At 40.9% G+C, this 27,692-nt stretch overlaps 1 protein-coding gene across 1 annotated transcript in view; it reads right to left on the bottom strand.

The window, feature by feature from the left end:
• Nucleotides 1-27,692, bottom strand: part of LOC134575864 (cGMP-dependent protein kinase 2-like) — a 177,219-nt gene that overhangs the window by 101,924 nt on the left and 47,603 nt on the right. Inside the window, exons 3-4 of the mRNA XM_063435306.1 lie at nt 11,044-11,210; nt 7,302-7,415 (exon numbers count right to left, since the gene is read on the bottom strand). Coding sequence (XP_063291376.1) covers nt 7,302-7,415; nt 11,044-11,210 — 281 coding nt within the window. The remainder of the gene's footprint in view (nt 1-7,301; nt 7,416-11,043; nt 11,211-27,692) is intronic.

The raw sequence follows: 27,692 nt of genomic DNA, 5'->3' as shown, positions 1-27,692 counted from the left end.
GTGATAAGGTAGTTGGGATTAAGAAGCAGAAAAAAGATAAAACATATACTATAAACACAAATGTATCTATAGATGACACTTTACATAATTATATTATATTACCCAAATGGCGTAACATGGAATAAAATTCTGTTGAATAAGTAGAGTAAATCACACATAACCCTGACTAATGGGCAGTTTCAGCAAACACTGCTTCCAAAGATACATGGAAAGATTTGAGGATTTCTGGACAACTTAATACGCAGGTAAAAAATTATTTGTTGAAAACACAAATTAAAATTAGCTGCACAATACAGCACAAGTTGATTTAATAAAACAAAACAGTAATTTCCATTTACTTTTTAAATGTTAACCACTATATTTGCTTTATAAAAATGATTTTAAAGGGGGGCGTGGTCTGACCGTCGATGAGACTAGGCGTGTCTCACTAGAGCTCCGTCCTACAGGCTCCTTAAACACACAAAAGCGGCCTTTTTTGCCTACTACGAACCCCCTTCGAACCCCTTACCATGGAGAAGAGACTCCCCAAAAAACAGCCCAAGAGGACCACGGAGTCCGGAGGCTCCGTACTCGACCTCCTTACAGCACAGCGGCATGGTCGGGCCGGGAGCCAAGATGGCGACGGAGGATCCCCGCACGCATCTCCTGGTGCTGACAAGGGGGCCTCCTCTACAGACCAAGAGGCAGTGCTCGCTAAACTCGCCGAAGTTAAGGCTTACCTCGCTGGTGAAATTGCGAAATCGACAGCCGTGCTGCAAGCAGACATCAGTGCCTTGGGCGAGCGTACAGCCAAACTAGAGGACCGCATGGAAGCTACCACACAGGCCCATAACGAGGTAGTAGACAGGGTGAACCGGATGACGACACATGTTGTGGACATGGATCTGGCCTTAGAAGACCTGGCTAACCGGTCTCGGAGGAACAACCTCCGCCTGAGGGGATTACCTGAAGGGCCCGAAGAAGATCTCCATTTTTTAGCCTCTCCTTCCGCACATCCCGGAGGAGCAATGGCACATGGAGAGAGCACATAGGGCGATGCGAACGCAGCAGGCCGAAGCAAACACCCCGAGGGACGTGGTCATCAACTTCCTCCATTTCCGTACCAAGGAGGCTCTGATGAAGAGGGATCGGGAGGGACCGATTCGGCACGATGGAAATGTGCTCTCCCTTTATCAAGACCTAGCCCCTTCGACATTACAGCGGCGGAGGGACTGGCGGCCAATTACACGGGCGCTGAGGGGAGCAGACCTCAAATATGCCTGGGGCTTCCCATTCAAATTAATGGTGTTCCGAGATGGGCGAGCACATATTCTAACACCTGGTGGAGATCCGAAGCGTTTTTTCCAGGGCCTTGGGATCCAGCCGCCTCCGGACCTGCGGACAGTGGCGATGTACCCAGGAGACCTTCCACATCTACGAGCAGAATGTCGCGAAGTGGGCTCATGAAGCCGCTGTTAACGTTCCAGTGGTATCGTATTTTCTAGCCTCCCTAAGGGGCCTTGTTTTCTGGTGGGGGTTCCGGTTTTGTGTTTGGGTGGGGGCCATGGGTTTGGTGCTTTATACACGCATGCTCCGTGTAATCACCACGCTTACTGCTGTCATCCCTTTCTCATGGGTCGAAGAATGGGATCGCATACTGGGTCATTTTTCGATTTCCTAGTGCGGGCAGGACTGTTGGGGAGGGAATTGGGGTGCGGGGGGAGCCTGGCCCTTGTTTTTTACTGAAAAAATATAAATAAAAAAAAAAGGAAAAAAAATAAAAAAGAAACGGCGATCTAACTGGTGGGGGGAAGGAAGGAGAGTCAATCGGGAAGATACATATTGTAAATAGCTATCACATACAGTGCCATTCGCACCTGGCCCGGGACCCCGTGGGTTGATGCGACGGTATACCTATCCCATTAAGCTACCTAAACCTGTTCCCACGATTTGTACCCCGACTTGGTACACCCTTTGCCCGCACTGTGTACATTGTTGGACTAGGTGCATTTGGCTTTTTGATATCGGGAGAAGGGGGTCACCAGCTGGGGGGTCACTGCTCCCAGTGTCTATGATGGGAGGGAGAAGTGTGGTCGGTTGGTCGACTCCCTCTGGCTCTAATACATCCTGTGGGGAGTGGAGCCGGGGGGGATTCGAAACGTTGAACCGAGCGAGAGCTGATTAGGTATTTGTTTCATATTAGTGGGTCGGATTCCTTTTCATTATCTCTGCCTATTCATAAGGGAACGGGAGGGTTCCTCGAGATTCCAGGGGGGTTTCATCCCTCCCCCTCCCCCAGATCGTATTGCTGGGGTAGTGGTAGGGCATAAGCGGAATGGTGAGTGGGGTGGGTTTGTCTACATTTATAACGATGTTTTATATTATATCTACCGTTTCTTTCCTGGGGTTCCTGAGATTTCACAGGGGGATTCATGCCGTTTGGGGTCTAATGTCTATATCCCTTGATATGTATATATGTATATTGGTCTATGTTTAACACTCCTATTTAAAGAAACAGGGGGGCAAAAAGTAATGTGTGCAATGCCGTTATTTTGTATACCAATATTGTATAGAGATCGCCAGGGAATATGTTACTAATGGAACACTAGTGATTTGCTGCTAGGGGTACCGTGCCATGCCCTAATTGTGAATAATGGTTTATCTCGTTGTTGTATCCCCTTTGATACGTTTTTTTTTTTTTGTTTGTTTTTTTTACAACCAGACTATCTTTGTGGGACGATGGGGGGTGGGGACTCACGCGATATTCACAAAGTACACTTATAATAAGTTACAGTAGTTTAGGCTTTCGATAATGTGGGTCTTGGCTGACTCACGCCCCCTCCGAGGGGGTGCTCTACTCCGTGCCTAATAGTTGAGGTCACTAATAGGTCCTGCTAGTCACTCGACATACCAAAGAGAGGGTGGGCAAACTCTTTCTACTCAGCTCCCCATGGCACGTACTCAAGGATAGACCTTTTCCTGGCTAATGCATAGGGCATGTCTCGAATCACTGGGTACACAGTGGGTGACATATCGTGGTCAGACCACGCGGATGTATCTATCGCGCTGGGCAACCTGTGTGTGGCTTCACCATGGACGTGGAAACTGAACGCGTCCTTGCTACGGGACGAAGAGATAAGAGAACAGATTCGGAAAGGGATAACTGAATATTTAGAATTGAACACCACCCCAGAAATCCCTTCGGGCACAATATGGGCGGCTCACAAAGTTGTCACGAGAGGGAACCTGATTAAACTTGCCACCAGGAGGAAGAAGATGAAACATCAGAAACTGGAGACCTTCCTGGGACAATTGAGAACCCTCGAACAGAAACACCAGACCGTGCCGGATGAGAGAACCTACAGGCAATTGGAAGCAGTACGAAGAGACATTCGTACACTGTTACTGGATGACACGGCCAGATCCATGGAGTGGTCCAAGCGGACATACTATGAAAAGGCCAATAAAATGGACACCCTTCTGGCTAGGACTCTCCGGCCCAGGCAGGAATGGACCCACATCTCAGTCATCAGGCATCCTGACGGTACTACGAAATCGACGCCCGCCGAGATAGCTAAGGTCTTTGAAGACTTTTATAAGAGGTTGTACAATCACATGCCAGACGGTAGTCCCCATGGGGAGCAGAAAGAGGAACAGACTTTACAATATTTGAATAACCTAGGGATGCCTAAACTAAGCGGGGAGGCAGCAGGCGTTTTGGCGGCTGAGATTACAGAGGAAGAAGTGGACAAAGCTATCTCGCATTTGAAAGGCAATAAAGCACCGGGGCCAGATGGTTTTGATGGCACATATTACAAAACCTTTAGAGAGGAGCTTGCACCTCCATTGGTTCGACTCTTCGAAAACTTGCGTCAGGGAGGACGGCTAGACCTTGATATGTCTTTAGCTACTATCGTATTGCTACCCAAACCAGGAAAGGATCCACTTCTACCAGAAATCTATAGGCCCATATCATTGATTAACCATGATCTGAAGATCTTGGCAAAGATTCAAGCGGACAGATTGAACCCGCTGTTGACTTCGCTTATTCAAAGCCGATCAAGTCGGTTTTATTCAAGGTAGGCAATTGTTCGAAAATACCAGACGGAATATTGACTTGATATGGAAACAAGTGGCCACGGGGACCCCCACTCTAGTGGTGTCCATAGATGCCAAAAAGGCCTTTGATAGGGTTAGATGGCAATTTATTTTCCCGGTGCTGAAGAGTATGGGCTTCCCGGATGGATACATGGCGATAACAAGAACGATGTATCATAATGTGTGAGCACAGGTACAGATAACGGGCGCCCCAAGGACCCCTTTTCGACTATACAATGGAACCAGGCAGGGATGCCCTCTTTCCCCCCTCCTATTCGTGTTGTCCTTAGAACAGTTGCTGCAAGCCATACGGCAGCATCCAAATATTGGAGGAGTTAAGGTGGGAGCCGAAGAGTATAAAGTGTCGGCCTATGCAGATGATGTTCTCCTGACTGTTACGAACCCGATAGATTCCATGTTGGCGTTGCAGGTGGTCATGATGGAATACGGTGCGTTATCAGGATACAAGGCAAATATTCAGAAATCCAGCGCTCTCCCGGTCTGCCTCACGGATGCAGAGGTAGTTCGGATTAGGGAAACCTATCAAATCCGGATGGAAACACACTCCTTGAAGTACCTGGGAACTCATCTAACAGCTGATCCTGAGCGCTTGTACCTTGCTAATTACGTTCTGATGATTAGAGCCCTGATGGGAGACCTCGATAAGTGGACGGATAAACCCATTTCTTGGATAGGCCGAATCAATTCTTTGAAGATGAACATATTGCCACGTATACTGTTTTTGTTTCAGGCTCTGCCCGTCCGCGTCACAAAAACTCAATTGACCCCTTTGCAAAGATCGATGGGGGACTTCATTTGGCAGAATAAGAGGCATAGAATATCCAGACAAGTGTTGTATAGACGTAAAGATAGAGGGGGTTTGGGCCTCCCGAATTTCTATTTCTATTATCTCGCAGCTCAGCTAACACAAGTGGCCATGTGGCACTCCCCGCCGGAGGAGAGAAGATGGGTTGACATAGAATCTATGATGGTAGGGGTTGACGTCCCCCAGTTTGCGATGTGGGTTCCAAAGGGGCATAGACCCGTGATACGGAGAACGTGTCTGGCTATACTTAACTCTTTTCAAATTTGGGGTGCGTGTAATCTCAAATATGGACTAACAACGTCCCCCTCCCCTATGACTCCAATCCTTAGAAACAGGGATTTTATCCCTGGCATGGCACCCAGAGACTTTCGTAATATAGAACGAACAGGACTGTAACAACTACATCAGCTATATCGAAACGGAGAGGTAGTTCAATTTGCGGAACTCCAACAAGGTGCTCATTTAACTCCAACTGATTTTTTTCGCTATGTCCAGATTTGCGACTTTGCTAGCAAACCTCACATTAAGAAAGTTGCTTTGGGACAGCTGACCTTTTATGAGAGGCTTTGCTCCAATGGGACTGCCCCCAAAGGTATGATCACGCTTCTGTACGCTCATTTGAGTGCAGAAACTGGAGAATGGGGAAGTTTAAACTATACGGATCAATGGGAAACGGACCTCGGGGAAGTCTTGGAGCGAATTGAGTGGCGGGAGATATGGGAGGCGAACGCCACTGTCTCAATATGTGTCTCTCTCCAAGAGCAAGCATGGAAAACTATGCTTCGGTGGTATACCATGCCAGTGAAATTATATCGCATGCACAAATTAGATAATGATGATTGCTGGCGGGGCTGTGGATTCTGGGGCACATATATCCACATGTGGTTGGAATGCCCAAAAATAACCAGCTTCTGGAGGTCCGTAGAGGATCTCTTGAGACAGACGTTTAACAGGCCCCTAGGTCTGGATCCTTGGATATACCTGCTAAATAGATCACTCGACGGTTGGACTAGGAGAGAACAAAAATTGGTGCATAAGATAACTCTAAGCGCACGCCGTGCTATAGCGATTGCGTGGCTCTCTCCAGAAGGCCCGGAATTCTCTGGGGTAATATCTAGGATTAGAGAATGTAGAATAATGGACGACTTGACTGCTAGAGTGCGGGGGACGATAACATCGTTTCAAAAAATTTGGGAACCGTGGGACAACGGTTTACTAGGCTCGAGCAGTGATTGAGGGGGCCTTTTTTCTTTAAGGACGGGCCCCATATAGAGGGGAGTTCTCCTGGATAGGGACCTGTTCCTGGTCCAATGCCACATGGCTTGCGCCCCCCTCCACCCTCCACCCTCCGTCTCCTCTCTCCTTTCTTCTCTTTCTTCACATCTTCTCTACTCTCTATCTTTCGGTTACTTCTCCTTTTTTTATCTCTCTTTGTTCTGGACTTCCACTTGTTTTTCGGTCTCATCTTTTTTTGGTTATTATCTTTTTTCCTTTTTTCACAAAGCCCTTCCTCTGGTTTCTCCTCGGGAGGTGGCATTTATTTTTACTTTTTCTTCAGATACGAAGATACGGTTGGATGAACAATGTCGCATATGGGCAAGTTAAGTACTCAATTAGACTGGGCTAATGGTCTTGCTTTAATGCACGCCATTTTCTACAAAAACTCACATCGGACAGAAAGTACCTTAGGTATCTGTCAAGAATAGGCATGTACTATTCAGATATGCAATATGTTCCTGTGCAATAGTATTCTTGTTATTTTATGGGCTTTTTCCAAAGTCAATGCGCATTTTTTATAAGTTATGGAGCAACATATGTAGCAAGTTTGATACTAATCTTTAACAAAGAAATCGATCATAAGCCTGTCTAGTATGATGTGTTTATACCAACCTACCATTAATCAACAGAATGATATTTTATGTTCTTGTTCTTAAACTTAAAAAAAGTGCTGTATTAACCTGCTACATGGTAAAATGCTATGAAAAATGCATACAGAAGCTGATGCGGCTCTGTGTGCCTGTTGTTGTTACGTGCACAACAAAAATAAAGAATTTTAAAAAATAAATATTTAAAAAATACAAGGGTCACATAAAACATTTTATAGAGAGTAATAGTGATTTTTTTTTTTTTTAAATTTGTCCTTCAATTCTGCCAACAGTTTAGTAGTCACATATTTCCTTGTTCCATTACATCTTGGGTAATCCCTAAATCCTAAATCCTAAACTATTAGTATTCCTTAAATTCTGATTTGAGACATGTTGCTACTACAGGAATTAAAATAGCTACAGGATAAAAAAGATCAGAGGAGAGGGATTTAGGCTGTAATGCTTACTGCTTTTTTTCTTTTTTTTTAAAAGAATTTGAGCCAGCGTAGCTGACAAACCATAATGACTCATACCTTTTACCGTAGCTGTTCTTTTGCAGTTATATAAGATTGCAAGTTCCCCAAAAGCAGTCCCTGGGTGCATCTGTCCGAGCAGTCTGCTGTTCTGAATCACATCAAGCAACCCCTCTGTGGCAATTAAAATTTCAATTAAAATATAAAAACAACAGCAAAACAACATCATTTATTTTACTGTATCTAAATATTGATTTTTGCTCAGCACAGTTCCATCAGGGATGATTCCATGAAGAATGGAGTCTATTGCAAAAGTTTAATTAGTGCAGTGACTGAATATTCTGCATAAGACAGGTACAAGTTAGGTAACAAATATTGCTGTCTCGCATAGCTCCTTGGTCACAGTAATATTCTTCTTAAAGTTTAGTTGTTGCAATAGAAATCATAGAATAGCTTATATTTTCTGGTGTAGACTGGGTTGATTTCTAATCCAATATTTTTCGGTATTAGCTGTATTTTAAATATGTTTTCAGAATTATACATATTTTGTGAACACCCTCCACAATCTACTGGTGTCCCACATTATAAAATTTAGATTCAGACTATTGTAGTGTTTAATCCAAGTTAATGGGAACGTGCAACGTTGACCAGTATTTGCGTTTTTCCTACAATATATTTTATGATGTAAGAACTACAGGAAAGCTAAAATCACTAAGAGTCATTAAACCCAGAAAGAGGAACAAAGTATGAAGACAAATCAAAAAATTGTAACCCTCGCTGATTATCCCCTAAAAGGGATGTCAGTGCTACAGAAAGGTGTCAACCTTTGCTCTAGTACAGTAACAATGAGAGTACCATGACAAATTGATCAATGCTTCAGACCATTTTCAGCTCTTAGCGAAGCACGAAGTAGAGTAATATAGCTGAATTCTCAGCTAAATGGTTATCCCAGAATTCTATATGTCTTGACATTTTTTTCCTTCTGAATAATCAGACAAACATGCTGAAAACACTGGTCCGTTGATGGAGACATCCAAGACTCTGTAAGATACTGCAAACTCCAATCCAGGGTGGACAGTGATATCAAATTGAGATTGATGAATAAGATTAACAGTAAAAATGTTTCTGCTGAAAATATATGTAGTCACTAAGCAGTTTAAGGAGGTACGTAAAAAAAAGCCTCATGATATCCTAATGGAGTTTGACAAGCAATTTTTGGATACTGGCTACAGTTATTTTTTAACAGAAATGCTTTTACCAGCGAAGAAACCTTTCAAACTGAAGCTTTAACAGTTTTACAGCTCAATTTAGCCTAAGGGTATGGATGCATAGTACATTGGAGATCGCAACTCAGTTAAGAGTTCAGTATATTTAAAGTTGCCAACACTATAGTGACAATGCCACTTTTCTATTTTTTTTTTTTATATAAATCCGGGCAATTTGCCAACAATATCATATGTCAACTTTTTTGCAATCGCAGTAGTTATACCACAGACAGTGAATGGTTCAAGAAGAAATATCAACATTCTCTGTTACGTTTATCAGGTTTAAATTGATAGTAATGTCCCATCAGAGGCACCACAAAGATGCTGAGCAATATAGTGTGCCCTTACTTTTTATTCTTGTATTAAAATTTTCCTTGAATACTGACATTTTTGTTGTCACCAGTAATTCCATTCATGCATTTACTTTATTGTAATTTAATATTTACAACCAGCAGGTCTAGAATTAACAATTTAACATGTCAGGCTATTATCCAGTTGTGTCAAAATAATTCACTACAAACTAAGAATTTGAATGAGAATATTTATTATTCTATGTTTATTCTTCTATTTATACTATCAAAAACCCTACTTAATGCCCTATTTTCATATAACTTTTTAACTATACTCAATAAAATAACAGTAGGCAAAAAGAAAGAATTGCTATGAGCTGTTATTAAACAATTAGTTACAATAACCAATTTAGGATCCAACAAGGTAATTTCAGGGTTTTCTCAACAAAGTATATTCTGATTTCTTATAGTGTAGCTTCTTTTTCCTCCCTTGACCTTTTGTCAGCAAAGTTGACTTCCATACATGTGTCATTGTTAAATGACCACTATAGGCACCTAGACCACTTCAGCGTAATGAAGTGGTCTGGGTGCCAGGTCCATCTAGGGTTAACCCTGCCTGCTGTAAACATAGCAGTTTCAGAGAAACTGCTATGTTTACATATGGGTTAATCCAGCCTCTAGTAGCGGTCTCATTGACAGCCACTAGAGGCACTTCCGCGCTTCTTACTGTGATTTTCACAGTAAGAAGACGCCAGCATCCACAGGAAAGCATTGAGAATGCTTTCCTATGAGACTGGCTGAATGTGCACGCGGCTCTTGCCACGCATGCGCATTCAGCCGATGACGGCAGAAGAAGGAGGAGATTCCCCAGCACCAAGGGAGCCCGGTGCTGGAAAAAAGGTAAGATTTTAACCCCTTCCTCACCCTAGAGCCAAGGACCCTATAGAGCCAGGAAAACGAGTATGTTTTCCTGGCACTATAGTGGTCCTTTAATATATATCCGTTACCATGAGTAATGGATTTTTGAGACTATAAAAACATTGCTACTAAAATAATAACAAAGTATTGTGCATATTACCTTAGCCGAACATCCAGGGGTTATCCAGGGGTTATTACTATTAACCAATTTAATGTTACTCATTTTATCTACCTCGGAAGGATTTGAACCTGCTTCCCAAGGGTTGAACAGAGTCTATTGATGATACATTAGCCTACTGACTATCTCACTGGTCTAAATCTACTCAGTTTAAAGATGTATTGTCATTTACAGAGAAGTAATACTTCCTTGTTCCTTCATTCCAATAAACTTTATTTAGATTGGGTTAATCGCACAGCGGAGGTAATCTTACTTAATTCTGCATGCTCTGCCCTGTGATGTCTCGGGTATGTGCACTAATGATCAAATTCCTTATTCATCAATGTATGCTCAGGATAATCTCTGACAGTGGGCATTAATGCATGTGCTGTGTATATGGCACTTTGCCATGAATGCAAAATATCAAGAGTGAACTGACATACTTTACCTAACATTGAGTGACATTTTACCTTGGCAGTTTCTAAGATAAAATATTGTTAAATATAATCATTTATAAAAACAAACAAAAAACTTTTAGCACAACCAATAGCTAACTTGTAGTTAGATTTACTTAAAATTAGGAAGTGACGACTACTCTTTAAAGGGATAATATAAGTGCCAGGAATACAAAGCTATGAATAAAGGCTTAAAAACTCTTTATTTACTTACTTGACCCCAGTGCTGATGTCCCTTGACACTGGGTTGCAGCTCCGCCTCCTCTGATGCCCTGTGATGAGTGTGAGGACATCCAGCGTCAGATACCGGACCAAAGGTCCGTTAGGATCCAGGAAGCGCCTCCAGTGGCTGTCTGGGAGATAGCCACTGGAGGCAGACTTAGTGCCGCAATGTAATCATTGCAGTTACTCTGGAAATGTAATAGGTACACTGCACCCAGACCATGTCAATGAGTTGAAGTGGTCTGGGTGCCTATAGTGTCCCTTTAAGTTGAATATATGTTTTATAGAAATATTTGGGTTTCTTATGAAACCCACCTGGTTATTTCCAAATATGCAGGAATCTAACCAGTCCCATCAATTAATCTCTGCATTTTCAGACTTAACATTTTTTTTTTACAAAATTTGATATTTTTGTGTAATTGTGAGTAACAGTAAAAGTTGAAGATCTCTTTATCTTAAACATCAACAATATAACAATATTGTCTAATTATTTACCTGCCAAAACATAAAGATGGTTTCCAGCTGCCCCTTCCTGAATAACAAGCTGTGACTGGCTGTATACACGTTCGTACATACAATCCACCATACGCCGGACATGTGAAGCCTCGAGCTGCCTCAAAAAGTCATTATTCATGATGGCACCAGTGATTAGCTTCTTGGCACTGGGAATAGAAAAATACAGAGGTTATTTTAGATATGCTTACACAAGGTAGTTTTTCTAGATATTTTCTCTCATGATAGCACATTAATTATTAATGCTGAGGCTGGATTATAATTTCAGATATGATTAAAAATGTCAGCATGAATGGATTGACTGTAACATTTTATTGCATAGTTGGATATATAATTATTGATTTTTTTTTTATTTTTTTTCTTGCACCAACATGTTCCACAGCTCTCTATGGTGTGCATACCGTACAAAGCATCCTGCTCAGGACTAACAAAAATTTGAGAAACTTATTTCATTTTGATGAAGATTCATTTTCCTCCAGCCATGTAAATACTGATTATCAACCATTCATATGTCTATTAGGGAAGACTGTGCTATGAATATTTTATAATCAATAAATGCTCTATCTATTTTCCTCATAGCGATTTGAAACCTCTTGCTGCTTTTGCATATTTTGTTTTCAGGCAAATACGTTATTTATTTATGCATGTTTATTCCTTACAGTGAATGGATATTTGTAGTTCCAGAGGTTTTTAAAAACATCTGATGGTGGCCTTCATAAGTATTGCTCAGATCATAGGCCATTATTTATTCTACGAAATGCGTTGGCAGGTTTGTCCCTAGTTCCATCTCTTTGTTTGTACCACATGACAGTTTTTATGAAAATAATACTTTTTGTTTTACCAGCAACATACACTTTCAGGAGGATGCTATACACTGAGCACAGCTGGCTGAGAAAGAACAAACAGGTTTTTTTTAAAGTTTATGTTTGGAGCACAAACATCATCTCTGCAGGAATTTTCCACCAAAGCAGGTAAGACATTCTTTACCATTTTGCATTCTTTGGTATGTCTAACCAGTTAAATACATTGTTACGCCTTATGCGCTGTGTTGAGAAAATGCCAACTGACTCCAAGTACTTTCTATCAAAATTATATATAACATAGTTAAAGGTTTATTTTGTTTTCTGAAGCATGTTAATGAAGTTCTTCTAACAGCTTTTTTGTGTAGACAAAGTTATTATAAATTTTTCTTTTTTTTTTAATTCTTTTTTTTTGTTTTACTTTCAAGATTACAGACATATTTAATCAATTTCATACATATTTACTTATAACTAATATGTGACAGAATAAAAAAAAAAACAATCCATACAAACCACAGTCTTACCCCAACAATTCTCTCAACAAATTCTAAATGCCCAATCGGTCACTCTTTCCATAACAAAGTGACCAAATTTCATTATAACCCAAACTCATGGCCATTATTAGAGAGAAAAAACTTTTTCCATAGCAACTTGAAAATCAATTTGTTCACCTATTGTTTTTATGCTATTTTCACTATTTCCCAATTCCTTCCTATTATAATTTTATTTTGCTAGAACAATATGAATACGAAGATATATATACCCTTTTCCCATGCTGAGGGAAATGTTCAATAATTTCCTTATGTTGTCCTGGGCGGATCTTCATGATATGAATCCTGATTGATCAATGTGAACCAATTAAGTAATAACTTTTTTAAATCCGTATTTGACAAATACATTTTGGTGTCAACATTGATCAATGATATTGGTCCAAAGTATTTTTTATTCTAGTTTAATTCTTAGCATCTTTTGGTATTGGACCAATATCAGCTATTAGCATTTATTTTGGCATTTTCTCTTTAGCTGTTATTTCTTTAAAAATTAATTACATAAAAAATAGCTAACTCCTTTTCATAGATCTTGTAAAAAAATTGTTGAAAATCTATTGAGCACTGGGGATGTATATATTTCTACTTCATTATAGTATCTTTCATTTCTTATAAAGTAAAACGCATATTTAATTATTTTAGATCTTCCATTAATCTTGGTAATTTTATACCTTCCATATAAGTGCTAATGCATTTTTTTTCTTATGCAGTAGATAAACTATCGAGATTTTTTTTATTCTATAATTGATGATAGAAGTTTATAAAGGCTAATCCTATTATTTTTCAGGTTCTAGGTTGGGTTTATTATGTTCAATAATTGTATTTAGAATATGTATTCCTTTGTGTAATCTCTCGTATTAGGATACTCTTCAAATATCCATCAAGCCATATTTCTCTAAAACGTTTTAATATATTTCCCCCTTGGTTCTGTTTTGTGTTACTACATTTTTTGGTTAAAATTCCCACCCATTACTAGATATCCTTGTGCTAGATTATCTGTTTTATTCATAAGTGATCATAGATGGTTACAGGGTTTTCATTAAGTGCATAAATATTTACAATAATAAATAATTGTTGTGTTGGCACTTTATTTACAGAGTGGTGTAGGTATAAGAGGTATACACTTAATGAGACAAAATCGTAAAAAAAGGAAGAAAGACCACTATTGCCAAATATACAGAATAGTGAACACTCCGTTAATTCATCTCTAATAGTTATGACAAAATTCATGATATATACATATAAAGTTTTTACAACTATACACAATCTGTAGATATAATAGATGAAGCTGATAGTTCATATATAGTCTGGTGTATCCACCACTAGTTAACCAATTGGTACAGAAAAAGTTGAAAAAAAGCAAAAAGAAAGAGAAAAAAATTGTGAAAAAATGAAAAATAAATGAAAAGTTAAAAAAATTGAAAAATACAAAAATAAGCAGCTTAGTGAAAAAAGTTGGTTGGATCTCACCACAGATCTTTTGAAGCTGTAAATATGGGATGCAGAGTGAGGTTCAATCACTTCTGGATATGTATAAACTTATGGATATGTATGAGGTAAGATTTCAAGAGTGTCACTTTATCAGATGAGTGGTAGTAAAGGGACATTCCAGTCCCGAGTACGCAGCCCAGGCACACACGAGACACGAGACAGGAGATGGGAAACGGAGACCAGAGATCAGAGACCGTAGACTGGACTGGATGGGAATTACCCTTTACTACCACTCCTGATAAAGTGACACTCTTGAATTCTTACCTCATCGGCCTACTTGATACATATCCATAAGTGATTGAACCTCACTCTGCATCCCATATTTACAGCTCCAAAAGATTTGTGGTGAGATCCAACCAACTTTTTTCAATAAGCTGCTTATTTTTGTTTTTTTAAATTTTTTAACTTTTTCATTTATTTTACATTTTTTCATCATTTTTTCTCTTTCTTTTTGCTTTTTTATTTTTTTATTTTTTCAACTTTTTCTGTACCAATTGGTTAACTAGTGGTGGATCCACCAGACTATATATGAACTATCAGCTTCATCTATTATATCTACAGATTGTGTATAGTTGTAAAAACTCGATATGTATATATCATGAATTATGTCATAACTATTAGAGATGAATTAATGGAGTGTTCACCATTTTGTATATTTGGCAATAGTGGTCTTTCTTCCCTTTATTACGATTCTGTGTCATTAAGTGTATAATAAATTAACTTTTGCATATCAACATCTCGATTTGTCCCTTGATATTTCCAAAATAAAATTCCAATTTCAGCTTTCTTCTATAGACATCAAGAAAAGGTCCTCCCTCTTTTTTAATGTTGTCCCACAAGGGTATATAAATAGTTAGATAGTGTTTTTTATGTATACGTTGAGATTTATATCCAGGTGCAGTTGTTTCTCCAAAACGGTCATAGAATATCCAACGTTATTTTGTACATATGTAAATAACATAATCTAAAGAATATTGTAATTTCTTTGATATAGGACTGGAATATAACTGGAATATAACTGGGAGTCTTTAGAAAGGCTATGGGAATTTTGGCGTTTAACGATTTGTAACAGCCCTTGAAAATCCTTTTCTATCTTCCATTATTTTAAAATAATCATGTTGCCACTGTGGTGTACATATAGGGCTGTTTTCATTTTGTTTGGTGTATTAATTATATGAACTAAAACTCAACATGTTTATCTTAACAGCAGCACATATAAAAAAATATACAACTAAGTATAACATGTATGTATTTATTTAGATGTCTGTTATCTTCACTTCTAATTCATAGCAATGTTCACTAGTTTCCTAAAAAGCATAATTTGTCATTTTTAACACATTGTGCTCACAGCTATATGCCAATAAGCCAGTTCTAGAGCAGTGAGGTAAGTAAAAGATTAGCACTGAACCATACGGTTGTCTGTTATTTAAACAGAGCATACAGGTTGCAAATTAAGTAACTAATGACTCGTATCAGAAACACACACTCTGTCAGCTGGAAATTAACTTTGCATTTATTTAATTTATAACATTAAATCAGTGCTAAGGCACTAATAATAAAGTAATTGCTAAAGTCTTACAGGATTGAAGGAGAGTGGATGGTAAATGGATAGATAGACAGACAGACAGACAGACAATTGCAGAAGTGTTCAGGCCAACTGTCTCTATCACAACACTACAAATTATGCATTTGAGATTTTGTTTTATAAAATGTTCTATTTGAAATTACTCTAAAACCCCAAATCAGTAATGTTTAAGTGATTTCACTTTATAAGGTACAATAATTGAAATATGCCAATTATTTATTTATAAAAGCTACCTATCACTGCAAAACAGCCTAACATTTATTGAGATCAGTAAATACAATTGCAATAAAGGAGACCCTTGACCCTTTTATCTGGGTTACCCCCTATTTTGTAGCTCTGAAGTAGGCTATTATTGGACAGATTCCACGACTTCACAACTCATTGTGACCCTGTGGCTCTGCCCTGTATTTCTCATTCCCTTACATCAGTAAATATAAGCATTGAAAATCGTGTAGGAGAGTTTATCACCTGTTTTTCCTGATAGATCTTTGTCGGCTAAATGGACATTGTCAAATCATGCCACCTGAGGTCATGACTTTCACGTTACCATTATAAGATGTGCACATTTTTGTTTCTGATCTTTGCTCTTGTGCTTTTTGTTTTCTAAAGTTTGTGCTTAAAGTTGTTCTTAATCTTTATTTTAAAGGAATAGTAAAAATGAGCCATATGTATATTTTTAAAACATTTTATAATTAATGCATTAAAAAATGCCCAAAAATTTAATTAAGGAAATGAACTCTAAGCCACTTTAAAACATCAGAGTGGGCTCACTGTGCTCTAAACACCATGCACTTTACAGTAATGCAAAATGCATATGGTGTTTAGACTAATCCTTTAAAGCAGTGGTTCCCAACCCTGTCCTCATGTACACCCTAACAGTCCATGATTTAGGGATTACCAAGTTGTGTCTAAGGTGTTTTTAGAAAGAAAAAAACAAAAACACCTTAGACACAACAGGGTAATCCCTAAATCCTGGACTGGTAAGGGGGGACTTGAGGACTGGGTTGGGAACCCCTTGCTTTAACCCCTTAAGGACACATGACATGTGTGACATGTCATGATTCCATTTTATTCCAGAAGTTTGGTCCTTAAGGGGTTAAAGGAACACTATAGTGTCAAAAATAAAAACATGTTATCCTGACACTATAGTTTTGAAAATGTTATTCTCAGCCAATCCAATGAGCTCCCAATGCTGTGTCAATCAGCATCTCCTCATAGAGATCTATTGAATCGATGTATCTCTATGGGGATCTCTATATGGATACGATGAAGGTAGGTGCTGCACACTGTGAAGCACTGTACTAGGAAGCATCTTTAGTGGCCATCTGAGTGACTGCCACTAGAGGTGTTCCTATGTGTCAGGGTACCTGTGGTCTCTACCTCCGAAAGAGGTAGAGACTTAGCTGTTCCTCCATCCAGACGGTCTGATGGCTCCCTTCCCCGCGGTCTATCCGGTCATGCTAGGCCGGCCGCGAGGGAGTGACTGCCTTTTACAGCATCTAGGCAGGAAGTAGTCATCAGGACACTCCCCCGGAACAACCTGTCAGTCAATGGCTGCAGGACCAATCAGGACGCCTTGGGGGCGTGGTTACTGCTCTGAACAGGGTATTTAACAGAGCTTCTTTCATTAGCTCATTGCCCTGTCGTGGTTCTAGCTTGTTCTAGTCACTCAGTGCTTGTGTATTCTATTATCCCTTTTGGTTTTGACCCGGCTTGTTTACCTTACTCTGCTTATCTCTGTTACCCTTGATTCGGCTTGTCTCTCGCTTACCTGTCTTCTGTTACCCTCGACCTCGGCTTGTCTTTGACCATTCTATACTGTACTACTTACGTTAGTCCGGCCATTCTAAGGTCCGGTATACGTATCTGGCTACTGTTTGTACTCTGCGTGTTGGATCCCTGTCCCGATCCTGACATTACGACAGGGCCAATGGATCCTGCAAGTACAAACAGTCAGCTGGCTGCTCCTGATCCTAGGTTTGAAGCCATGGATCACAGAATGGATCAGATGGCGCTTGCGCTACAGGCTCTATTAGCTTGTGCCAATAAACCACCAGAGGAGATACGTAATACCCCTGTTTCTCCTGTCGGTTCAGGTCTAGAGGTAGCCACAGTGGGTGCTTCTTCTCACATTACCCCCCCAGTACGCTATGGTGGGGCTCCTGAGAAGTGTCGTGGTTTTTTAAACCAAATTAGTATCCACTTTGAATTGCAACCTCGCTCTTATCCTACAGATAGGGCAAAAGTAGGATTTATTATCACCCTACTCATTGAGAAAGCTCTGAGATGGGCCCAGGGCCGTCTTTAATATTGATTGGACCCTGGGCAAAGCATTTGCTTGGGCCCCCTGGTACCCTCTCGCCAGGTGTGCAATCCCGTCCTCCACCCCAACGCAGTGGCAGTCCTAATGTAGAGAGGTGCAAGAATTTTTTTGAGCCTCCCTATCGCACGGGTGATTAAAAGGTAGTTCCCCATCTGTCGTGCAACTCCAGCAATGCATTGACAGCTGGGGCTCTACCATTTACCCATGTTTGAAGGTTTGTATTTAGCACTAAGCGGTTTTTATGTGTTTGAATGTAAACAGGTTTTTGTATGGAATGTATGTGGTGTTGGCGTACTTGCATGCATGTATTTATGTGTAGTGTTGGTTTTTGAATGCAGGGGTGTGTTTACATATAATTTTGGTGTGTGTTTGTACGTAGTGTTGGAGTTTGAATGCCGGGGTGCATTTGTATGTAGTGTTTGTATATGTGCATACATCTCCGCATTCACACACTCACACACATAGATATTTATACACACACACACACACACTGAAAAACATGCAGACACACCGATATACACACTGGCACACATGTAGATATACAGACACATATACACACATGCAGATACACAGACACACACACAGATACACCGAAACACACAAAGACAGCATACAGATACACACTGATACACATACAGACACACAGATATACAGACACATATAGACAGACAAACTGACACATACATACTGACATATGGATACCGACACATACACTGACAGACATGCTGACACACACACAGACACATACTGAGACATACTGACATACATTCACAGACACACACACAGACAGACATAGTGGCACACACACACAGACATACTAATACCCAGGCAGACATACTGGCACACTGACACACACACACAGACAGACCTACTGACAGACACACACACACAGACCTACTGACAGGCACACAGACAAACTGACACACATACACATACCTACTGACACACACACAGACCTATTGACAGACACAAACACATACCTAGTGACAGACACACACACATACCTAGTGACAGACAGAAACACAGACCTAGTGACAGACAGAAACACAGACCTAGTGACAGACAAGACACACACACACACACACACACACCTATTGACAGACACAAACACAGACCTAGTGACAGACAGACTGACACACACAGTCCTACTGACAGACATAAACACACACATACTGATGGGCAAACTGTAAATACACATGGGCAAACTGTAAAGCCCCCCTCCAGTTTCCTACCTTCCCTGGGGTTCAGTGTGCTGCCTTGGGTGGTTGGGAGTTGGGGACTGGCTCTCTTTGCTCAGTCCCCCTCCTCGCTGCCTCCTGGCTCAGCCTCCCTCCCGCGCGGGTCATCATCTCTGAGGGAGGAAGTGACTCCCGGACGTCACTTCCTCCCAGGCTGCCGTAAAGCAGGAGGCCCGGTCGTGCTGTTAAATGGCCACAGCATCCGACCGGGCCCGTGCTGAAAAGTGCTCACCGGGTGGCCCTAAGTGTATTGGCCACCCGGTGAGCACCCTTAGAGTATGGGCCCCGGTGCAGCCGCAATACAAGCACCGCGGGCCCATGGGTAGGGAGGGAATTTTTCTTATGCAGGCTATGGGCGGCGGGGCCACGGGGCAGCTGCTTTGGGCCCCCCAGGACTAACTGGGCCCGGGGCAGCTGCCCCGTTTGCCCCGCGTTAAAGACGGCCCTGGATGGGCCAACCCACTATGGGAGAACGATAATCCATTAGTTTATAACTATAACGCATTTGTAGCTGCTTTTAGAAGAACATTTGACCCTCCAGGTAGAAAGGTTAATGCAGCCAGATTACTGTTGCGCCTGAGACAGGAGAACCGAACACTGGTGGATTATGCACTAGAGTTCAGGTCTCTGGCGGCAGAAATCAAGTGGAATGAGCAGGCGTATATGGATGTATTTTTGAATGGCCTATCTGATGTAATCCTTGATGAGGTTGCTACCAGAGAACTCCCCGAGAATTTAGAGGATTTAATTTCGTTCATCTCTCGTATAGATGAACGTCTAAGAGAGAGACAGAACACTCGAGAGGGGAACCAGAGACCTTCTTTTAGGTTAGCTCCCGCTGTTCCAAGTCCTGACTCCACGATATCTTTGCTTACTGAACCTATGCAGATAGGGTATACCCGCCTCTCTGAGGAGGAAAGACAGCACAGGAGAAGAGAGGGTTTGTGTATGTATTGTGGAGCCAAAGGTCATTTACTCTCGAACTGTTCTAACCGCCCGGGAAACGCTCGCACCTAAGTCTCTCTAGAGGACAGGCCTTGGGTGTTTCTATTTTGTCCTCTACTCCTGATTATAAAGATCACAGGCTTCTGCTACCAGTTTCCTTAACTTGGGGGAGGGAAGTAGTAAGGGCTATGGCATTGATAGATTCCGGTGCTGCTGAGAATTTTATCGACCAAGCCTTTGCTAGTAAGAACAATTTCCCATCCCAGCTAAGGGAGACACCTTTGGCCGTTGAGGCCATAGATGGTAGACCACTACTAGACCCTGTTATCTTTCGTGAGACCATACCCATTAATTTAAATGTGGGTATCCTACACGTGGAGAATTTATCTCTTCTGCTCATTTCGTCTCCTTCCGTTCCCATAGTTCTGGGGTACCCATGGTTGAAAAAACATAACCCTATTATCGATTGGGAGTTAGGAGAGATACTCTCGTGGGGCCAGGGCTGCCAGGATCGGTGTTTGTGCAAGGTTTCTCCATTAGCTAATATTAACATACCGGAGAATCCTACTCAGTCCACAGAAAGACAAATACCAGACCTTTACCTAGACTTAAGGGCAGTGTTTGACAAGAAGAATGCCGATTCTTGCCTCCACACAGGTCATTTGACTGTAAGATTAAGCTTCTACCCGGCACTATGCCTCCGAGGGGCCATGTATATCCTTTGTCTGTTCAGGAAGACTCGGTTCTAGAGGAGTATATTCGGGAGAATTTAGAAAAGGGATTCATCAGGAGGTCTTCTTCTCCGGCCGGGGCTGGGTTCTTTTTCATTAAGAAGAAGGATGGCACGCTGAGACCTTGTATCGATTACCGAGGCTTGAATAAAATAACTGTCAGAAATGCCTATCCCATCCCACTGATTACCGAGTTATTTGATCGTCTTAAGGGCTCCAAAATCTTCACCAAGTTAGATCTCAGAGGGGCTTACAATTTGGTGAGAATCCAGCAAGGTCACGAGTGGATGACGGCATTCAATACCCGGTATGGCCATTACGAATACACTGTTATGCCATTTGGACTATGCAATGCTCCTGCAGTATTTCAAGATTTGATTAATGAGGTACTTAGGGAGTTTCAGCATGATTGTGTTATTGTTTACCTGGACGACATACTAATACACTCTAAGGAGATTGAGACTCACCATAGACAGGTCAGAAAGGTATTACACAAGCTGCTGCAACATGGTCTATATTGCAAATTGGAGAAGTGCAGTTTTGATCAGTCTCAGGTAGACTTTCTTGGATACGTGATTTCTGGGGAGGGTTTTAAAATGGATCCTGTAAAACTTCAATCTATTTTAGACTGGCCCTTGCCCAAAGGACTCAAGGCTATCCAAAGGTTTATTGGTTTTTCCAACTACTATAGGCGCTTCATTAAAGGATACTCCTCTATCATTGCGCCTATTACCAATATGACCAAACATGGGGCTGATACTAAGTTCTGGTCTAAGGAAGCTCTGGGTGCTTTCAAGACTCTCAAGGAACTTTTTGCCTCGGCTCCCATTCTAGTCCATCCTGATACGACTCTGCCTTTCTTGCTCGAGGTCGATGCCTCTGAGACAGCAGTTGGGGCTGTTCTGTCTCAAAGGTTAGGGTTGGATAAACCGTTACACCCTTGTGATTTCTTCTCTAAGAAATTTTCTGGGCCTGAGAGCAGATATGACATCGGGGAAAGGGAACTGTTAGCAGTCATTAAAGCCTTAAAGGAGTGGAGACATTTGTTGGAGGGGACCCTACACCCTATTACGATTTTGACGGACCACAAAAACTTGTCCTATATTGGGGAGGCTAAGCGCTTATCCTCTAGACAAGCTCGTTGGTCCTTATTCCTGACTCACTTCAATTATGTACTGACTTACAGACCTGGTTCTAAAAACTCTAAAGCCGATGCATTATCTCGCCAATATGAACCTTCTACTGTACCTGAACCAGTTCTTTCTTCTATAGTTCCGAAATGCAATATCATTGCTAATACGAATCTCAGGATTCATTCTCCATTACTGGCCGAGATCATTAAGTTGCAACATCTAGCACCTAAACAGACTCCTGCGGGCCGTCATTTCGTTCCTCCTGCTCTTCAACTGGAACTTTTACAGTGTTTACATAATAGCAAGATGGCGGGACATCCTGGTATTCGCAAAACTTACGCGTTGATCTCTAAGGACTTCTGGTGGCCTGCTTTACGGAGGGACATTGAGGAGTTCATCGCTGCATGTGAAGTTTGTACTAAAACCAAACAACCCCATACGCTTCCATGTGGATTCCTGCAACCCTTGGAGGTTCCAGAAAAACCATGGTCCTGTTTGGCCATGGACTTTATTGTCGATCTACCTATCTCTAAAAGACAGACTGTTATCCTCACCGTGGTTGACAGGTTTACTAAGATGGCACACTTCATTCCCCTGCCTAAACTCCCGTCTTCTCCCGAATTGGCAGAGATATTCGCTAAGGAGATTTTTCGCCTACATGGGATACCCTCTCAAATTATATCGGACAGAGGCTCCCAATTTGTTTCCCGCTTTTGGAGGTCCTTCTGCTCTCAACTTGGTATTAAATTAAACTTTTCTTCTGCCTATCATCCTCAGTCTAACGGAGCTGCTGAACGTACCAACCAGAAAATTGAACAATATTTACGATGCTTTGTTTCTGAACACCAGGATGATTGGGTCGGTTTGATTCCTTGGGCGGAGTTTGCACACAACAATCTCGTTTGCGATTCTACTCATTCAAGCCCCTTCTTCATGAATTATGGTTTTCATCCGTCTATTCTTCCTTCGGATTCCCCTTCCCAGGGGGTGCCGTCGGTTGATGTTCATGTTGCCAATTTGAGGAAGTTGTGGGATCAAACTCGACAAATCCTTGTGCACAACTCTATGTTGGTCAAGAAACACGCTGATAAACGTAGAAGGGCGGCTCCGGTCTTTGTTCCAGGTGATAGGGTATGGCTGAGCACGAGGAACATCCGTTTAAAAGTGCCCTCCATGAAGTTCGCTCCTCGTTATATTGGACCCTACAGGGTGCTGACCCGTATCAATCCAGTTGCGTATCGTTTAGCTCTTCCTAATACCTTACGCATCCCGAACTCGTTTCACGTTTCATTGCTGAAACCACTCATATGTAACAGATTTTCCTCCACAATAGCCCCTCCTCGCCCCGTTCAGGTGGAGGGTCAGGAGGAGTATGAGGTTAACTCTATTATTGATTCTCGAATCTCCCGGGGGAGAGTACAATATCTGGTTGATTGGAAGGGATATGGTCCTGAGGAGAGGAGTTGGGTACCTCAGGAGGATGTTCATGCTCCCCGTCTCCGCAGGGCGTATCACTCTCGCTTCCCATCTCGTCCCGGTTCATTCCGCCCGGTGGGCGTATCTGAGAGGGGGGGTACTGTCAGGGTACCTGTGGTCTCTACCTCCGAAAGAGGTAGAGACTTAGCTGTTCCTCCATCCAGACGGTCTGATGGCTCCCTTCCCCGCGGTCTATCCGGTCATGCTAGGCCGGCCGCGAGGGAGTGACTGCCTTTTACAGCATCTAGGCAGGAAGTAGTCATCAGGACACTCCCCCGGAACAACCTGTCAGTCAATGGCTGCAGGACCAATCAGGACGCCTTGGGGGCGTGGTTACTGCTCTGAACAGGGTATTTAACAGAGCTTCTTTCATTAGCTCATTGCCCTGTCGTGGTTCTAGCTTGTTCTAGTCACTCAGTGCTTGTGTATTCTATTATCCCTTTTGGTTTTGACCCGGCTTGTTTACCTTACTCTGCTTATCTCTGTTACCCTTGATTCGGCTTGTCTCTCGCTTACCTGTCTTCTGTTACCCTCGACCTCGGCTTGTCTTTGACCATTCTATACTGTACTACTTACGTTAGTCCGGCCATTCTAAGGTCCGGTATACGTATCTGGCTACTGTTTGTACTCTGCGTGTTGGATCCCTGTCCCGATCCTGACACTATGGCACCAATGTAAACACCGCCTTTTCTCTGTAAAGGCAGTATTTACATTAAAAGGCCTGTAGGGACATTACGCTGCAGTTGTTCTGGTGACTCTTGTGTATCTTTAAGTTGACTAAAGCATTTCAGAATATCGCTGTTTTTCTCCATTTGTTAATCCTTCATTTGTAACCAAATGCTTATTGCCCAGAGGTGTTAATACAGAATGATGCAGCCAAAGTCCTACTTAATTATAGGACTTGTGGAAGATAAAATGACTGAGGAGTTTTCCATGAGATCAGATCAAGAAACTCTGTACTGGTGCAATTTAGGTATAAAACATTTCCCCAAAAGTCAGCTAGAGTACTGTCATGATTTGTTTGCAAATTCCAACTATGCCATCAACTTGTACTTTTTTTAGTGATAGAGAAGCATCGGGGACAAAAAGTGCATGTGCTCCTGTTGGAAGTTAGCTGTGAGAACCGAGTATGACTTAGTTCGCACAACAAACGTGCAGGTAGCTAGCCACTAGAGGCGTATTTAATCCTGTGTTGCCATATCTCAGAATTCATCTCTCATTTGAATTAAATGGTCTGGATGTTGTTTAAAGGTCTACTAGCAGCATCATGACCACTTCAGTGATTGGAAGTGGTCATGGTGCCTGGCGTCTGTATGCGTAACATTTTGCTTTGAGTCTCTGCACAAATGGAGTTCAACCTCTTTTCTGCCAGAGGTGTAATCCTACCCTTGGCGCCATCATTAAGATATCATTAGACAAGCTGCAACTAGAGTCAATAAACTGATATGATTCTTGTGTGTAATCCTATGCAGAAACTTTCTTTCATTGGCTAAGAATGGTCGGCTGGTGGGATTGATAACCAGCTTCTGCAGTACTGCAGAAGCCTGTCATTCTCATTGGCCACAGAACGACAGTCCGCGCCTGCCAGGGACCCACATATAAGGCCAAATGATTGCTAAACGGTTTGCCCCATTACAGTTTAATGGGCCAGGGTACCCCTGGCATCATAATCACTGCAGCAGGCAGTAGTAGTATGATGCTGGAAATAACGCTTTACCTTCTTCTGCCAAGAATCCAGGCTATTTTCGCAGTCAATCTAAAGAAACTTATTTTTCTTGTATATCTAATTAATACCAATATGTGTTTGTGGGTTAAGACGTTTGGGTTAAGTTGTGTGTTAAGTAATTCATTTACACATTAGAACCATAAATTGATTTGATTGAAATTTTTAATTTTGTTATCACTTACTGATATTGTTGATACAGGGGTCATATAGTTGATCATGTATCTTATTTAGGTAGAATAGGCATAATGTATTTTTTATTTATTTTATTTAGACAGTGTCGGTTTATTTTATTCAGTATTATTTCAGTATCCAGCGTTTTTACCAATATATCATGATTCAAGGATAAGTTATGACACTGTCAATTCTTACGTTTAACCATTTCATATTATTGGTGAAAACATGTATTTTATTTTCAACTTTATTATCATTTTCTATTTGACATTAAAGTTTTCGCATACATAAATAACCTGGTAGACAAGGCAGGACACCTAGATAGATTGTAGATACTATACAAGATGGTAGCAGTTATCCAGGAGCTTGCTTAGTAGAATGAATGAGGTAAAATTAAATGAAAATTTAAAATAAAAATAAAATTCGGAAAGTGGAAAGAGTAGTCTAGGATTATAAGTTACAGGGCATCTTTAAATATGCTTCATATGGATTAACCATTAAATGTCTAATATAACTATATAGTGGGACACAGTTGTGTGGAACCCAAGTTAGTAGGAAAAATATAAAGAAAATAGGGTAAATTATAACCTTACTGCTCAATTGCAAAAATGACTGAAAATAAGAATAAGTATCGATTAAAGGATACAGTAACCAGATGGTTTAAAGAATGTTCACAAAGTATCCACTATCATCTATTCAAACAAATTGTATGTATAGAAAAAAGTTTTGTCTCTGAAGAAGTAGAGCTATTCTCTACGAAACGCGTCCCACTATATAGTTATGTTAGACATTTAATGGTTAATCCATATGAAGCATACTTAAGGATGTCCTATAACTTATAATCCTAGACTACTCTTTCCACTTTCCGAATTTAATTTTATTTTTAATTTTAATTTAATTTTACCTCATTCATTTTACTAAGCAAGCTCCTGGATAACTGCTACTATCTTGTATGTCTAGTTTTTATCTACAATCTATCTATATTCTCTCATAGGTTCTTGGTGAATCCCTATACCCTTCCAGTTTCAGAGCTTTTGTCTAATAGTCTGACTCCCTCTTTTCTGTTTACTATTATAGTTAGCAGTTTTGTTTTTAAGGCAGGACACCTGCCTGCAAAGCGTTAAAGTTAGCTAAAGTGAATACTTGGGCCTAATACACAAGTTGGATATATTCACCAACTAATTTTTCAGATCTAGTATTTTGGCAAACAAATTTTAATTCACTTTGAATTCCCAACAGTTCATACTTTATGTTTAAATGACACGATTTACAGTAGTATTTGAAATTAAATGTACTCACTCCTAAAGAAACATTGAATATGGTACCCTTTCTGACATTTTTATTTATTATGTTCTGCGGGAAAACTAATTCGACGTGATATATGAGTAATCAGCAAAATGTTAGTGTGCTCTCAACAAAGATGTCTCTAAACTGAATGTAAATATTTGTGCTGTTATCTAAAGATGTGGAAAATGAATGTCACTATAAATATATAATTTCCACAACAGGCAATTTCAAAGAGGCAGGGAAAATCTCTTGGAAGTGTCTCCACATGGGGTATGTACCTTATAATCTTCTTAAGACAAAGACTCTAATGTTCTATTCTATATTCTTAAACACTAAAAGAAAATTGTTTTGTTAACCACTGAAATAATTTGAAATGGTTTCCTCCTGGGAGCTTGACTGTATGACATTTTCAAAGATGATCATTAATGTCATCAGAAAATATACTCAGTCATACTGTAACCTTTTAACGTGTGAGATAATTGTTTTGCAGACAGAAGGTGAACGTTTGACAAATGAAAATATAAATGGCAAAGGGCAGAAAGCTACGGAGAGGACATTTGTTTATCAACAAGTCATATATATATATATTTTTAAAGTTGGTAAGATATCTTAAATTGCTGTTAAAGGGATACTTTGGATCTGAAGGCAAAAATGTAATCCGATTTATTAATTTAAATTTGCAAAACACGTATGATTTCTCAAGAAAGAAAAATGGCTTATGCAGCACAGGTCCATCCTAGATCTTGAAATTCCAAAGCAAACTGCACTTTAATTTTTCACCTACGTAATATAAAATATTACTTCCATATTTCCATTCTACCCCTTTAGTTTATGTATATTCAGGGAACTGCTGGTAATTAGAATATTATGATACTGGAATTATGATTCTGACATAATTAATGGAATATGGGGTAGAAACATGGATGGAAGGGGAAGGAGAGACATGGATGGGGAGGGAGAAGCATGGATGGAACAGGAGGGGAGACATGGATGGAAGGTGAAGGAGAGGCATAAATTGAATAGGAGGGAGAGGCATGGATGTAAGCGGAGGGAGAGGCATGGATGGAAGGTGATGGAGAGGCATGGATGGAAGGTGAGGGAGAGACATGGATGGAACAGGAGGAGAGACATGGATGGAAGGGGAGGGAGAGGCATGGATGGAAGGTGATGGAGAGGC

The sequence above is a fragment of the Pelobates fuscus genome, chromosome 10 (assembly GCF_036172605.1).
Source record: "Pelobates fuscus isolate aPelFus1 chromosome 10, aPelFus1.pri, whole genome shotgun sequence".
NCBI classification, from domain to species: Eukaryota; Metazoa; Chordata; class Amphibia; order Anura; family Pelobatidae; genus Pelobates; species Pelobates fuscus.
Note: the sequence above shows the minus strand (reverse complement) of the source record. Positions and strands in the feature narration are given on the sequence as shown.